Source organism: Zingiber officinale, chromosome 6A (assembly GCF_018446385.1).
Source record: "Zingiber officinale cultivar Zhangliang chromosome 6A, Zo_v1.1, whole genome shotgun sequence".
NCBI lineage: Eukaryota > Viridiplantae > Streptophyta > Magnoliopsida > Zingiberales > Zingiberaceae > Zingiber > Zingiber officinale.
Genome location: NC_055997.1, coordinates 88,092,014 through 88,109,201, shown reverse-complemented (window position 1 = coordinate 88,109,201; position 17,188 = coordinate 88,092,014). Strand labels below are relative to the sequence as shown.

General features: G+C 35.0%; 3 protein-coding genes and 1 non-coding gene across 4 annotated transcripts; 2 read left to right on the top strand and 2 right to left on the bottom strand.

Annotated features, from left to right (window-relative positions):
* The first annotated feature begins 2,129 nt into the window (after positions 1-2,129).
* Positions 2,130-5,646, top strand: LOC121996831 (inosine triphosphate pyrophosphatase). Its single transcript, XM_042550953.1, has 8 exons — positions 2,130-2,400; positions 2,615-2,679; positions 2,792-2,855; positions 2,936-2,945; positions 3,094-3,125; positions 3,211-3,323; positions 5,222-5,298; positions 5,384-5,646. The coding sequence occupies exons 1-8, from the start codon at positions 2,286-2,288 to the stop codon at positions 5,496-5,498; spliced, it is 591 nt and encodes a 196-aa protein (XP_042406887.1). The 5' UTR covers positions 2,130-2,285; the 3' UTR covers positions 5,499-5,646.
* A 905-nt stretch (positions 5,647-6,551) lies between these two features.
* TRNAF-GAA lies at positions 6,552-6,624 on the bottom strand. Its single transcript has one exon. It is a non-coding gene; the product is annotated as a tRNA-Phe (tRNA).
* Positions 6,625-6,828: 204 nt separating this feature from the next.
* LOC121996830 (poly [ADP-ribose] polymerase tankyrase-like) lies at positions 6,829-10,920 on the top strand. The gene is made up of 6 exons (XM_042550952.1): positions 6,829-7,110; positions 9,872-9,963; positions 10,050-10,128; positions 10,285-10,379; positions 10,461-10,556; positions 10,648-10,920. The coding sequence occupies exons 1-6, from the start codon at positions 6,930-6,932 to the stop codon at positions 10,732-10,734; spliced, it is 630 nt and encodes a 209-aa protein (XP_042406886.1). The 5' UTR covers positions 6,829-6,929; the 3' UTR covers positions 10,735-10,920.
* Positions 10,921-12,772: 1,852 nt separating this feature from the next.
* Positions 12,773-16,937, bottom strand: LOC121996829 (ADP-ribosylation factor 1-like). The gene is made up of 7 exons (XM_042550951.1): positions 16,783-16,937; positions 16,305-16,463; positions 15,388-15,458; positions 14,993-15,112; positions 14,470-14,588; positions 13,057-13,138; positions 12,773-12,968 (listed from the first exon to the last, which is right to left on the bottom strand). Exons 2-7 carry the CDS (start codon positions 16,450-16,452, stop codon positions 12,966-12,968), a joined length of 543 nt encoding a protein of 180 aa, XP_042406885.1. The 5' UTR covers positions 16,453-16,463; positions 16,783-16,937; the 3' UTR covers positions 12,773-12,965.
* Positions 16,938-17,188: the final 251 nt, after the last annotated feature.

The following is a 17,188-nucleotide window of genomic DNA, read 5'->3' as shown; positions in this document are numbered from 1 at the left end:
ATGACTGGCTCGGCACTAATGTTATTTGTGTTGTAGAGTGGAGCGAGGTCCACAGTCGGTCAACGAAGCCACCACCCCCCAGCTTTCCAGCTTTCTACTTTCAGACAGGATCACTTTGCATCAGGTTCGGATCCTAAGTATCAACTGGTCGTGTCCATAGTCGACCCCGACCACGATTATGAATAGAGTTGATTCTCTAAGTGTCATCATGCTAAGCCAAATCTAATAGAAAGATATAGAAACAACTACACCATCCCATAGAATTGGAGAGAGTCTAACCAATCACACCTCAATTTCTATGATATTCAACTTTTCAAACAATGACCTATACCAAGTAGTGAACACAAAAGGTAAGATAATCATCAAAGGCATACCTTACTTCCTATAGCTCAGAGATGTCCTTCGGCTTGCCTTGTCCAAAAACTCAAAAATCACATCAAGAAAACAAACCACGAAATCCAAAATACAAAAACAGACTTCGCAACCTTATAACTCAGATATCAATAAAATTGTCGCCAGTAATCTCCTAAGATGTCAAATTTTTGGTATACTGAGGAATAACGCAAAGGGACTACTTCTTATAACATTCATGTATTTTTTGTGTAGTATAACTCCTAAATGACTATTTGTTTTTTTCCTTTGTGGAAGTTTCAGAACAAAAAATTATAAAATATTCCAACTTACTCATTCAATGTAATTTCTCCTCCAAAATTAGTAATTGTACCTCACTTGTTGTATTTCTTTTACTTTCCTACTATATAACAAAATAACAATCAAATTTTATATAATTCAATCAAATATTTTTAGCAAAATAAAGTTAAACTAAATTTAGTCATTAACTCTATACAACAAATTAAAATATAAATAACGATTATGAAATTTGAATGAAGGTAAACATAAGTAACATATAATCTTAAAAATATTAAATTTGTTGATAAGTTAAACTAAGTTGATGAACTACGAAAAACAACACGATGAGATATATACACACATGAGAAGTAGGTTAAAGATGATATAATTTATTTGGATTAAGATATCCTTAAAATATTTTAGATAGGTAGTATGACATAGAACAAATCAAAATAGTCTTTGTATCAAAGTTAAATAACATTAATAATTCATATTGAAAGTATTAATAAAGTTAAATATAAAAAATGTATTTTCATAAATAAAGCGAGAACTAAATTAACAATTAAAAAAACTTATACTTTAACATTTTTTCCCATTGGAGATGATAATGTTATACTTCAACATTCTTATAAATGTGCTAATGTGGCGCGATAGGACAAGGAGCTAATATAGTGAAGCTGAAATTTGACCTAGAAGTTTCTGGAAACATAGTAGCCGATGAAGGATATGATTTGGAAATAAGAAGAGGCAAGTGGAGGTAAAGAAGTCAATCGGTGATGCAGGACTTCGCCGATGAAACACTGAGCATCGATGATGTAAGACTTTGCTAGTAAAACACTAAGCGTTGGGAAGAGTAGTTGGACTTCACCGGTGAAACGTTGAGCGTCGGGAAGAGCAGACGACGTGATTCAAAAGGGGTGATGTGGTTCGAAAGAAGCATCGGAAAGAGCAGGTCGAAAGGGGAGGAGTTAGAGTTTTGCAGTTTTGAAGATGTGCAGGACAGATTTCGTCTCGGACATGGGGAGAGTAGGTCAAAGGGGAGAGTTAGGTTTTGCGTTTTTGAAGATGAGCGGGATGTCGTGTTCGAAACTTGCTTCGGAAGATCAGCCGAGGTGGATGACCACGTGGACGAACAATGACATGGATAAGGGGTAAAATCGGTCGTCTATGTAATCTAGTCATTTTTAAAGCATCCTACATGAAACAAGTATTTAGTAAACTTAATTACTGAATTAGGTAGAAAGTAAATACTACCTTTAATTAATCAAATACCGTAAACATTTCCAAGTATTCAGACCGGAAACAAGTATTTTAATTTTCTTTCATTATAATAAAATACCGTAGAAAGTAAATTTAATTATTATTTGATATTTTTTTTAATTAATCAAATCATTTCCACATTCGAACACAACCGGTCTGAGAAACAAACCAAACCAACTTGTTTCCTCACGACCCAACTCAACCCAAACCAACCCAAGGGCCAAGTCCATTCCACAGCCAACACACCGCAGTGTAGCCAATAAAGCTGCGTCGGTGGCCGTGACGAGGGTAAGTGCTGGGTCGGCTGGCGGCGAGGCTCGAAGGGCAAAGGGCCGTGATCGCTGCGGCAGTATCCGTCTCTGCATCGATCATCATCGACGGGGGAAGCGGACAAGATGCCGATGGTACTGTTGCGGCCCGTAACATTCGTCACCGGGAACGCTAAGAAGCTGGAGGAGGTCCGATCCATCCTCGGCCAGTCCATCCCCTTCCAGTCCCTCAAGCTAGATCGTAATCACCCATTCATCCCATCCCTTGTTTCTTCTTCTGTCTCCAATTTTGATTCTGAAAAGGTTCCTGTTTTGATTCTGGGTCCTTCCTTAAAGATAAGAAATTATTTTCTTGTATATGTAGCTTTAAGTGCGCGCGACCTGCATCGTCTAGATGCCCTCAATGTAAAATATCATAGGAAAAAGAATTAACTTGTGATGATTTCTATGTGCAGTGCCTGAATTACAAGGTGAACCAGAAGAGATATCCAAGGAAAAGGCCCGACAGGCTGCAGTCTCGGTACTATCTTGTTTGTTAATCTGTTAATCATCAAAAATTCCATTTTTGTGTTAATCATCAAACGTGTTAATCATCAAAAATTAACTTGTGGGTTTTTTTTTTTTGGTTAAAGGTAAATGGGCCTGTACTAGTGGAAGACACTTGCCTGTGCTTTAATGCTTTAAATGGCCTCCCAGGTTGTTGCTTTATCCATTTTTATTGTTCGATTTAATATCGTGTTCAATGCTAATATATAACTACTTTGTTTAACTTTCAGGACCTTATATGTAAGTTTTCCGTTCATTCTGTCAGATGGTACCTTTTATATGTACATACTAAAGTTCTTTCTTATTCTTTTTGAAACATCATCGCTGTTGATTTCTGATGATTCCTTTGTTTATTTTAATGCTGCATGCTCTTCAAATTGATATACAGAAAGTGGTTCTTGCAGAAGACTGGACATGAAGGTTTTATGATCTGAGAGTTAGGATGATATTATCTAGTTTTCAAATTATGACACATTTTTTATAATTAGGATTCCTCTTCTTACAGGTTTGAACAATCTGCTGAAGGCTTATGAAGATAAATCAGCCTATGCAATGTGCATTTTTTCTCTTTCTCTTGGTCCAAGTAACGAACCCATTACATTTGTTGGAAAAACTCAGGTGATGAATTCTTTCCTTCTTGTATCTTCTCCTCTACTTATAGTTAGTTGTTCTTTCCTCTGAAGAGATGGTTAACATAATTTTGTTAGTTTAGATGTGTTGTTTATGTAACCTTTCTGGTCATGGAAGTAAAGTACGAGGAAGGCTACGAAGTTAAATGTTGTGGAATGGATGGTTGAAATGCTATGGTTGCTAAATTTAGCGAATTATTCATTTTATTTTTTTCAGTTGTTTACTTAAAACACAATCACAACTAATATATATAGTTGAGGACTATCATCACTGGTTAATTTAGATACACTGCAAAAAGATGAATTTTTAGCCACAACTAATATTGAGCAGTTGTCACTAAAAGAATTTTGATTACAAAGCTATGGATAATGATTATATATGTGACGAAAATTTTTATCACAAAAATGTTGTCACTATTGTATCATTTAGTGATACTGCTACAATGAATGTCAATTAATGATTAAAAAATTTGCTAGAGAGGACACATCCAGTTGGTTTGACTGGTAAACCATGGTAGGTCCAATTGTCAATCAGTATGTCTAAGAGGGAAAAAAAACTTGCCTGACTGATAAACCATGGTAGGTCCAATTGTCAATCAGATATGTCTAAGAGGGAAAAACATGCCTGCTGGCCGTGAACATGTTTTTTTTTTTTTTAGAAAATCAAGGACCTTTTTAGAGCTTCTTCCCAATAGAGAAAATAAGAGAAGAAGCATTTTCTTTCCATGAACATCAGAGAAATAGTTTTTAGTATCACTCTCAAAATACGGTTAACATTTTGTAAAATATTTCTGTACTACTTTTATTGGGAATACTATGATGAACTGTTGCAGCAATATGAAGGCTACCTCCAGAAATGTTAAAGGAAATATAAATATGAATATGATTATGATTTTTTTATAAAAAGGGTTAGCAGGTATTAGTAATATATGTAGGAGCTATTTACTAATATGAAATTAAACTAAAGTTGGGATGTTGAGAGTAGTTATAAGAGAGATAAATTAGTTTCATAGTGGCGGAAAAAGGTTTACTTGTACATTTAACAAATAAGAGGAAATACATAGATGATTCAGAGCATGATTTTAGTGAATCTTCTCCTGCTCTTCACCATAGTTGTCAGTGAAATGACTGAAAGATATTTTCATAAGTGATTCAAAGATCATTTCTTTATATTTGGTCATACGTGACAGTACCTTCTTGATATCTGCTTGCAGTTGGTAGGCTTTATCATGCGATTTATGTCCTCTGAACTGTTCTTACTATAGTTCTCTATATCACTTCCCCAACAACTATGTAGTATATCATAAGTAGCGACACAGTGTGGAACTAATTGAGATAAATTACCAGGACAGGACTAACCTGGTGCCAAACATCTCAGTGGTTAAAAGTTTGATATGGTTTCACTTTCATCCACCGTTGCTAAATTGAGGTTTACCCAACTGAATGCAGCAAACTTGATAACTTAGACTTTCTTGATTATCTTGTTTTCTGTATAGCTTTTATTTGTATAGCATGATACGTCCATCTATATGGTTAAAATTCTTGTATTTCATGATGAGCAAAGTTGATTAATAAGCTCGAAGGTCACTAGCTCCACTCAACCAAACATACAACAAAATGGGATTGCCATCCATATTGCATCATTTACCACTAAAATCTGCAATCGATTCACTTATTAACAACAATACAGGGATCAGCCTTTTCTTTTTTCGTTTGTAATTTATTTTTTTATTGTATCCCTTTTATCTGTGTTATTGGTGCTGCACTTTCTAAAAATCATTTGATGATCGTGAAACTTTGACTTGTTCTAGTGAGAACACGAACTGCTTTGTCTCTGTATCACGAATGTATCCTCGCTTCATTTTGATTTTTGTTCTTCCATTCTAGGGTAAAATCGTTCCTCCGAGAGGGCCCAATGATTTCGGATGGGATCCAATCTTCCAACCAGATGGCTACGAGCAAACGTACCACTCTTTCTTTGAGTATAATCTCTTGTTTACACCGTATGACAACTCCTGATTATTTCTTTTATGCATTTTGTTGGCGAAGCTATGCTGAGATGCCCAAGGAGGAAAAGAACAAGATATCTCATCGTTCGAAGGCACTGGCATTGGTGAAATCTCACTTTGCATCTGCTAGTTACATCTTCGAAACAGATGCTTAACAATCTAGAGCCAAAAACTGAAGTGAACTCCATGGATTACATTTTTTGTGTTCTAGAAATGAGGTTTATTGTAAACACTTTGGAGCTATGTAATAACATATTCCTTGGAAGTAGTTTCCCATGGCATTACTGGGAGAGATTTAACTCACTTTTTCCACCAATAAACTATCATTGATAATAATCAGTTATCGTATACAAGTGGTGGCAAAATGTGGTTACGTTCGTCCTAGTATCCTTGTCAATTCGTTTCAGGATCAGGAGGTCAATCATGGATGGTTAGCCTTTGGAATAGTAATTGACGTGTAAAGGAGATATTTATATTATATCAAAATTCGAATTCCAAATCTCACGATGATAATATCTCATATTCTAGCTACTAGACTCTTCTGAGGAGGCTCAGTTATCATTTACAAGTAGTCCATATGAAGGAGGTTGAGAAAAAAAGGGAAGAAAAAAAATTATATTTATTTTTAAATAAATAAAGGCAAAATCATTCCTTCTATTAAATTAAAATTTGAAACCATTGTAATTGTTTAAATTAAAAAATATAGTATAATAATCATATGATTTTAATTTAATGTTGTTTTGTTTTGTATAAACCTAAATAAACTAATTGTAAAGATATGGTTAAAAGAAATCATGTTAATTGTGTAATATATTCATAAAATTTGTTTTCAGAAAATTAAAAAAATAATAATTTTTTTAATGTATATAAGAGAGAGATAAATTCTTGTTTAAAATTAAACTTTATAGATACGTAAAAACCTTTTTTAAAATTCAAAGCATCATAAAATTGTGAATTAGATTAATTTTCAAATTATCATTAAATTTTAATTAAATAATTTATTTATTTTTTTCTGATTGCCATTGCTTTAGATTCTATAAATAGTTTTTAATGTAATCCTTGCCATCTAATATCAGAGGACGGCTGCACAACTGTGTCGGTGACCAATGATATGGCAGTAAGGCCCAGTAACCAGTATATTAATTTAATTATTTTTTTTAAAAGAAAAATCATATTTAAATAAAAAGCGGAAGAAAGGAAAAAAATAATGCGGTGAGCGCGGATCGAACACGCGACCTTCAGATCTTCAGTCTGACGCTCTCCCAACTGAGCTATCCCCGCATGACATTTTTAGCTCGTCGATTATTATAAGAGTGTAGTGTATTTTCCGGCGTAGCATTTTGCGTGGGCCGGAGACCACCGCCCGCGGCCCGCCCTCGCAGGATCAAATGGGTCTCAGTCTCATGGGCTTGCTTAATTAGGTCAATTATAGCTAAACGGGTCGAATTGTCACCGAACCTGCTCCGCTTAAAGTGACAAAGAACGCCGCCCCGCCAGCCCTAATTTACAACTGCCGATTTTTTTATTAACCGTGGTTTAGCCAAAGGCGGTGGCGAAACCTTACTTCGGTGTTGACCGCCGAATCAATGGCCGTTCCAGGGAGGCGCAACGGTGTGATGGGCGACGACGACGACGACGACGAAATCCTCTTGGACGACGGCAATGCCTTAGCCGAGCTTGATCTCGAACCCGACGTCCCCCCTCACCTCCGCGCCCTCTTCGAGGCCGTCGAGACCGGAAACGTTGACGCCCTTCGGCGGGCCCTGGGTACGATATAAGTCCCCGTTTCTTTTCTTTCTTTGAAATAGATCGATCCTAGTATTGTTCTTTTCCATCCTCCGGCGTTCTGTTTCGGTCGTAGTGAAAGATCTAGTTCATCTCATTGGAAGAGCGACAAACAATTTGTTCGGAGTCGATGCATAGCAGTGGATATTGAAGTTTTTTTTTATTTGATCTTTCTTTCATTACTTTTGAGTTGCTGTTACCAAATCGATCTTGAAGATACTCAAAGGTTTAAGGCATTGATGAGAAGCTTATTAAAGTGTTTTGCCATCGATATTGAATTAAGGATTTACTTTAGAGGTATGGACGTGTTAGGTAATTCACTAATCCTTGAGTACGCATTAATCATAGTGAACTGCTTTGCTACTTCCTTTTACTAGTGATAGTGCACTTGTAATCAGTACATGATGAGAACATATGAACTTTAATTGGCATGATTACTTAATTTTTTTAATGCATTTACAAAAAATATGGTGTTAATATAAGCTGCCCTTCATTTTATGAAGACTCAACTTTTGTTTAATAGTGTGTTAGTAAGTTTATCTTCAATGAGTCAGATGGGGTGTTGGACTTGTAGGGCGCTAATATTAGAACTTTAACTGGGTACTGTTACATGTACATGGCTATCTTCACCTGTCGATGTGTAATGAATTGCAAAGCTTTTCAGGTCCATCTGCAACACACGAGTAATGGGGTTTGACACTTACACTAAACACAAGGTTTCATCTAATATTGTAACTCGAGCTAATAGTGGTTAATATATTAATTCAAGAATGGTTTTAAGAGTGAGGTTGCTGGGTGAGCTGTAGAGTAGTTGCCAATGGAGAGGATTTACTGAGCGGACCTGTATAGTCCTACCTATCAGTGCATAATGCACTGCACCATCAGATCTTCAAGCCCATTCACAGCAAATGCAATGAGGTCTTTTGCTTTGCCACTTAATTACGAGGTTAAACACTAAGTTAATGGGAAAATTGGTTAACATGTCAATTATTAGATTAACATGTATCTATTTTTCCACCTCTCATTCACATCTCATCTCTCCCATTTTAATGTATCTTTGCTCCCTATAATCTAAAATATGTTCTTCTCTCCATCGAATTTTAGTAGGCATCTTTGACTCCAATGTCATTGAGAAAAATAGATGTGTGGTGAACGATGTACAAATTGACTGGTTTAAGGCTTCAAGCAAGCATAGAGATCATCTTGTTGGTCACTCGACAAAATTTCCCTTTATCAATATCTAATTTAACCCAAATTGACAGGAGATATCTTACTGGAAACCTTCAGCATTGTTTCAACTACTGAAAAGTCCATAGGAATAAATTTTCTGAATATGATATTACAGAAGTTGTACCTATTTTTCCACCTCTCATTCTCATCTCGTCTCTCCCATTTTAATGTATCTTTGCTCCCTATAATCTAAAATATATTCTTCTCTCCATTGGATTTTAGTAGTCATCTTTGACTCCAATGTCATTGAGAAAAATAGATGTGTGGTGAACGATGTACAAATTGACTGGTTTAGGGCTTCAAGCAAACATAGAGATCATCTTGTTAGTCACTCAGCAAAATTTCCCTTTATCGATATCTAATTTAACCCAAATTGACAGGAGATATCTTACTGGAAACCTTCAGCATTGTTTCAACTACTGAAAAGTCCATAGGAATAAATTTTCTGAATATGATATTACAGAAGTTGTTTAGATGATATGGCAAAGTGAACAAGATACTTTTTTGAAGTAAAGGCTAATGTATCTGACTCACAAGCTAAGTTTCTTTTTTGACCATAATATTTTTATTCCTCAAGTTTCTGCATCCAGCCTTTTATTTGGTAGTTATTTCCATTTCTGGTCATGTAAACTCTTATGACAGAGTACACATTAATGATGAAAAAATCAGCAAGAATCCTATTTTTCGGTTTATAATTTAGGATAGGATCTATTTTATGTTCTTAATGTTAGATAACAAACTTCTATTTTTTAAATATAGCCTTTGAGACCGGGATAGAGAATATGATGGTTTGCATGTCAAAAATTACATTAATATTTGCACGTCCCAATACATAATTAGGCTGTTCACATGTCTATTTATTCTCCTTATCACCTTAAATATTATTATTACCTCTTGGTTTCAAGAGATAAAGCTGTCCTTTCTCTTTCTTATTTTTGTGGCCCTATTATTGCCAAACATTTTCCCAGTTCCTTATTATTATTATTATTCTATGAAATTTGGAAGAAAAAAATTTAGATGTTTTAAGGAATTTCTTATGTGCTAGTGGAGAATCTGGATAAACAACTCCAGGATGATACCCATAAGGTGGTATACTCCCCTGTACATACTTTTTCATCTCTGACTTACAACAGAAAGGAGGTAGGATCTTAATCTATTTATTATGTGACTCTTGAATCTTCGTTAAAGCTCAAACAAATCTGACAACCTAGAAATTCATGATTTTTGTCCATTATCTCGTCTGCAGTTGTTTATACAAATATCTCATACCAAATGTAATACCATGATTCATCTGTCCAATAAAGCAGACGACAGTTTATTCACGATTCATCTTCTGGAAACATGTATATTCATTGTAAATAAATTGTCTTACACATCACGATATTCTGTGGGTATAAATAATAGACTTCCACCTGTCATTAGTCTTTTTAAGTTTTCTAACTTGAATCACAAAATTCATCTGACCTTTATGGTTGCTAACTGTGTTTTGTATTTTGATGATTATGGAATGCAGATAATCATAATGGAAGCATTGATGAACCCGTTGAAGATGGTGATACAGTTCTTCACTTAGCTTGTCTCTATGGGTATTTTTCATGTGTTCAGGTTGTCTTATCATGAAATTTTTATGCCTCTTTTTCTCGTTTATTACTTCGACAACTTGTGGGAATAATCTTGGTTCTTTTTCCCAGTTACTTCTAGAGCGTGGAGCTAGCTTGGAGGCCAAGGATGAGGAAGGGGCCATTCCGCTTCATGATGCTTGTGCTAGCGGTAAGGGTCAAACTCTTCAGTTTCAATTACTTTCCTCATCTATCTTTTCGGTAACATCGTCTGACATTTCAATATGCACACACCTAGAAATAGAAAAAAGCTGAAACTTAACAATCAAAGCCACACTCATAACCTTTCCACTGGTGATATGTGCAGGATTTCTTGAGATAGTTCAATACATGCTGAGCTTTGCCAGTGGCCCCGATGTTATAACCCGCATGTTAAATGTTACTGATACGGAAGGCGATACTGTAGCCAATTTACTTTTATTTCCTACTTAATTTGCTGTAAAATGTCTATTCTGATAACTGTTTGTTTCCTCCTATGCTTAGCCTCTGCATCATGCTGCAAGGGGAGAGCATCTTGGTGTAGTACGGCTGTTGCTTGCAGCTGGGGCTTCTCCAATGAAGATAAACATAAACGGAAAGGTTGCTTTTGTGATGCCACAGACCACCTGCATATATCCCCTTTTTTTTAATGCCCATCACATATCTGTAACATACTAACCGATTGATACAGATTCCGGCGGATCTTGCAGACCAGGATACAGAAGTTCGGAGCATTTTAACTGAGGCTGCAGCCGCTGCTGATGCTGTGCAATGCTAGTATAGTACCATATGGTGAGAGCAGAACTCATGCATGCTAAATTGATGTACTCATACAAGAATTCATAAGACTTCTCAAAAAGCACCAATTGGTTGCTTAATATGCTTGGGAATTTTGGTACAGTTCGGTCTTGCGGTTGTCTGATATATCTGATAATATATGCAAATGCAATATTTGTTTGCTAAACGTTTGTCCGAGTTAGAGGATTTTCCATTCATCATGCGTTAGACAATTATTCCATTCATATACTATTTTATAATTTCAGTCAGTCAAAACTATCAGTATGAAGTTTTAAAGAGTCAATATTTTTAGTTTGATTCGTAGAATGATAATTGTAACTATATTCACGGGAATGATACAAGGGATCATTAAGGAGGGATTAGGAGGAAATAACAACTTGGTACAATTGGAATTTCTAATTCAATTTGATTTGTAATCAAATGTATCTGGATTTAAATGTTTGTCTTTGGTTTCAATCAGGACTCTAATATCAACTAATCCTTCGTAGTTTCTCAATCTTCTTTTATCTCCTACATTTCCTTTTTGATCTTCTAACCTCTTGTGGTTACAGTCTGTTTCTCTATTGTCTATCTATTTTGGATGAAAATTGGTATAGATAGAAATTTTTTCTTTTATTATATATATATATCTTGCCTGCCTTTAGGTGAGCTACTATGGATGACATCCGACGATTTGATATAGTCAAATTTTTTTTTTTTTTTTTAATTTCTCATTTGCATACAACAAATTTTCTCTCTTTCCTTTATCATTTGCATGTGGTATTAGATTTTTAAAAATCAACACAAAGATGGTGTAGCCTATAACATTATAGCAGTTATTGTATTATAACAACTATTATACAGTAATTGTTACACGTTGTAACAGTTATTGTATAGTAATTATTACGATATTATACTAGCTACTATACAGCAGTTTTATATTGTAGCAGCTATTAACTGTTATAGTTTTATATTGTAGCAGCTATTAACTGTTACACATTGTAGTTACACGTTGCAACTAGCAATTACTACATAGTAATAGTTAATACGGTATACCAACTACTATACAGTAATTGTTACATATTACAATAGCTACTAACTGCTATTAACTATTATACTTTCAACTACTAATAGTTACATATTTGTAACTACTACATTGTAGCATTTACATTACTTCGGTATTGGTTTTTAAAAACATCATTATAATGATTATTACGTGTAATTAAAGGAGAGATAAGAAAAAATTTATTACATACAGATGAGATGAGAAGAGAATTGAGAGGAAAATTGTTTAAATACAAAGATTAAAATAAATAAATTTTTATCTTGTCAAATATGGACTAATACCATCCTCACGCAAGGTCTGACAGGATATCATTATATGTATTAACAAATGAAATCCTATCCTTCATCTTTTTCTTCTCTGAAAAAGGCATTTCTTAATATTTTACAATTATTTTTATGAGATTTTTTTGGTATTTTCCTAGCAATCTTCTTTTTTTATAGGAAAGCTGGGGGGTTAGAGGGATGATATGGCTTACATATTTTTTGCTCGATTATATTTAATCTATCGCTTTTGAACAGCTCTAGGGCACAAGCCCTTGCCCACAAGCTCTACGTGAAGGGGTTGTGCTACATTTAAATCTTAATGACTATGAAAGTTAACCGTCAAAATTATCCTTCATCTTTGAACTTAATTTAATTTAAACTAATGTTAACTTTAAAAATGGCAAAGCTACATGAATATTGGGGGACATTATAAAAGGTGCTAGGGTAAAAGAAAACATTGCCTATCCATTCAGAATAATCCCACAGCATTTTTTAAATGATAAACTTTTTCCCTAATTTTATTTTACAGCGTTGCAGCTAATTTGAGCAAAGGCTCAATATTCACGTAGGCTTGTAAATTACACATAATTGAATTTATTTTTTGAATCGTAGAACTGCAACCCAGACAAACAATATTTCAGACGACATAAAATATCTGAAAAGGAAATATGTGAACGAGCAAAAGCTGTTGGCGTCTCAATCAGCAAAAGGAAATAAGATCTTGGAGAGGATCACATTTTAAGTAACCAAACACGTATTTGTTCTGGAGACAAAAGTATTAGGGTTTTCAAAGGCAGAAAAAAAAAGTGCCGCATTGATAATTTTCTTGCTTCTGTGATGGCAAAAAGCATGGAACGCGAACACTGGTGCTGTTAAGATAAGAGAGCCTCTGAGCAGCTTTGATTACTGTAAATAAACAGTTTTTATAAGCAAATATCACAAGAATATTATAACTTAATCCTTTCATTGCCTTGTGGAAAATAACAGCAGATACCTTGCTGGCAATGTTGCTGGAGAGCCAATCAAGCCCTTCATACAGTCCTTCACCTGATGTAGCACAAGTGCTTTGTATGTACCTGGAGAGTGCACAAAACCATTCAGTAGAGAGCTAGCAACTCCTCTATTTTTAATCATTCATGGCCTTTTATAGAAAAATATGAAGAAATATCAAACTTATGAAAACAAATATGATTTGTCTAAAAACCAGAGATAGTATTACTGTCATTAATAAAAGATTACAGAAAGTGGCTTAATTCATACAAAATACAACATGATACAAACTACAATTTCTTGCATTGCCATATGGAAAAATCATGTAGCACAACCACATGGATTTGGAAATGCATAAACAAGGGAAATATTCTTAAGATATAATGGAAAATCAAAATGGAGCTTACCGTATTGCTGAACAACTGAGTTACGTCTAAGGTCATCATCAAGTTGATCTGATTCACTTTGTAAGTGACACAATGAAGACTGGGCTACTAACTTTGGATCCATGAGGAAGACTAAAAAAAGCAGAAAACTGAGCCTGTGCATCCTAAACTAGCAAAATTTAGCTAAGCGAATTAGATTTGGTTGCTCTGTGGACTATTCTAAACTGCAAAAGGACAGCAGGACTCTCCTGTCTATAAATTCTCAAGACCAGAATCAGAATAAGTTGCAACTATTGACTTTAGAGACACCATCAATCAATCTATGACAAGATTATGTTAGCATCACATAGCGTCTTAAGGAAATTATATGTCCCCCGTATATCTTTCCTAGCCACAATATGGATCAATACTTATTCAAGAAAAGAAAGGAGACCAATCATTTTAAAGTAATCTTATATTTCAATTACCAATATAGGTTTTCTTAAACTAATGGGAGATTGTATTTCCTCTTATTTCTTTCCTTCCCATGTATGGATCACTATTTAGACAAAGAAAAAAAAAAAGGGACAAGGATGAAACAATAAATTGTAAACTAACCATCTACAGAGATACCTATATAACCCATAGGATTTTTTTTCTTAAACTCATAGGAGATTATATGCTCCTCACTTCTTTTTCTTGACACGATATTAATGAATATTTACTCAAGAAAAGAAAGGAGATGAATAATTTGAAAACTAATCTTCAACCTATCTGATTTCTTAGAAGAGAATAGAGATCTTAACCAACTTCCATGGCATTGAAGAGGTAATAACCTAACCTTTTAGCCTTGAGCAGCAAATCCAATACAAACAATCCTCTAAAAAAATAATATGCATCTAGCAATGGACATATTTAATGTGGCAAGTATAATGTATGATTGCCATTACTTTTCTCTGGCTTCTGATAGTTAAGCATATATTCCAAAAAGTATGCAAAATGGCCGCCATAGTAGATAACTAAAGGAAAACAGACAATGCAGCATATCTTACCAGTGCCGCTGACGGAGAGAATGAAGACCAAGCTTATCAGTTATTTCGGCAGCATTCATTGCATTTGGAAGGTCTTGTTTGTTAGCAAACACAAGCAAAACAGCATCCCTTAACTCGTCCTATCAGTACAGAATCACATGAAATCAGGTTACAATAGTTTCAAGTAGGCATTTATGCAAGCTGTACTATAGTTATGAAGAAAACAGGGGAGCTTTCCACTTCATGCTGACTAGGATCATGTCAAGTGAAGACAATTAACAACATTCGACTACAGTCAGTTATAAATGTTGCAAGTTTTCTCCATTTTTTGTTCACAATTTACCTTTAATTATTGGTGGAATATCCTAGATGCAGATAGGCTAATTACCCCCAAAGAATAAAAGATAAAAAAACAAATAGATATGATATCACTTCCATAATGTTCAGTGCAGCAAGAAATCTATATTAGATCCAGAATAATTATGCAGAAACAGGATTAATATTGGAAATTATATGAGGTATATTTATTAACAAAATGTGTCACCTCATTAAGCATCCTGTGAAGTTCATCTCTTGCTTCAACGACACGATCTCGGTCATTGCTATCAACAACAAAAATAAGTCCCTGTGTGTTTTGGAAGTAATGCCTCCACAGAGGTCTGATCTGTTGTTCAGCAAAACATATGTATTTAGAAATGGGTAACAAGTTAACTGTTATCCGACAAATCATCCCGAGGCAATTATGTCAACTTTGCATGTTAAATTTAATAAAGTGATGTTAACTGTGATACCATCTTATTTATCAAATACCCATATTGTTTTGCTATCCAGAAAACGACTGGCACTCTCATAAAACTGTTGCCACCAAAATAAAACAACTTTCCAAAGTAGCATGGTTGTTTAGATGAGAAATACCGGCTAACATGAGTCGAATGTTACCTTGTCCTGACCACCAACATCCCATACAGTGAAACTAATGTTCTTGTACTCAACAGTTTCCACATTGAATCCTGCATTAAAAGTCATCTTAGTTAACAAATGCATAATGAGATAACACATATCTAAACTGACCAAAACATGAACTCTTCAAATAATCTATAATAACTAAATATAAAAGTTATAAAGTGATGCAAGCTGCAGCTAATGGCTCATGTATTGATCATCCATAGAGAACATTTTTAAGCGAATATAAATTGTTACCAAAACGAGATATCATAAATTTAACAAACAGATAGTAACAACAGTTCATTTCCAAAGGAAATCAAGAATGAAGAAAATCCTATCTAAAAAAATGGTGTTTACTGTTACTTCATCAACATTTCTCAGATCTTTCAATTAAGTTAGGTTATTAAAATTCCAGAAAAATACCTGGTTTTACTATGAATACAAAAATCAAATTACAAAAAAGACACTTTGTATGAACTTGTTGAAATGTTCTCAAAGTATCAATCATTGCATAGGTTGGAATAAATTGATCTCTTGTTAATTCAAGTATTTGGTGATGTTTTGAACATTGATCTAAGAGTAGTAATAGGTTGTTCATGTTTTATTTCTATTTCATCACCATAGCTGATCTAGAGATGCTTCAGTTGTTCATGATGTATATTCTTTATCTCTCTTCATTCTCCATGATACTGACTACATGATATAGACAACTCATGATAAAAAAAAATACAACCACAATCAAATCTTGAAAATCACTGATCATTAGGTAAACAATGCTTGTCTAACACCTATAAGTCACTGGATAAAAGACATTAGGTGAGATAAGCCTCTTCACCGAGCAAATCTAGCAGTCAACTCTGAGACAAAGAATGGAAAATCAGATACCGCAAGAGATGATGAATAATGCTCACCGATTGTTGGAATGGTGGTGACGATCTCTCCAAGCTTAAGCTTGTAAAGGATGGTCGTCTTTCCAGCAGCATCAAGCCCGACCATCAGGATCCTCATCTCCTTCTTCGCAAACAGACGGCTAAATAGCTTCGCGAAAGTGAGCCCCATCGTTCCCTCAACTACCATGAGCGAAATGTAAATTTAATAAGCCTAAAATAATTACGATTAAAATAGGCGGATCGAAGATCCAACAACGAAAGCAACAGATCTGAAGCAGAAACAGGCATTCCGTTGTATTTCCACAGGAAAAAGCGAAAAAAATAGAGACCGAAACAAGGCGAATCTTTGAAGACAAAAGATCTACACGAACACAATCCCGATCCGAGCGCCGACCGGAGAAGAGAAAGATCAATCTACTTGTTAGGGCGGAGGAAGCAGATCGGGCCCCTCGTGATCTAAAACGACGGAGATCGCATGAAAATATGGGATCGGAATCACCTGGCGATCACGGGAGGCGTTGGACGGAGAAGACGGGTGGATTGGAGGAGATGAGAACGTGAGAGGCCTTCGGCTCTTCGGTTCTTCTCGTCCGCGTCGAGAAGGCAAAGGGTGCGACGATGGCCGCTGAATAAATATTCAGGGGAGGCAAGTAACCGACACAAAAGTAGAAAGTAACTCTGTTCAAAATAACGGTTTTGACGTATCAGTTTGGCGTAACTGTACGATATAACTGTGTTATAACGTCAGTAAAACGCGATTCTGTGCTAATTAATATTGTGTAAGACCGTTCTGTAAACTTAAACTCCCTTGATTTCTTTCAATGCGTGGACCGAAGGAGCGGTATCACAATTTTTTAAACACCATTATAGATTTTTAAATAGTTGAAATATTTCAATAAATTTAT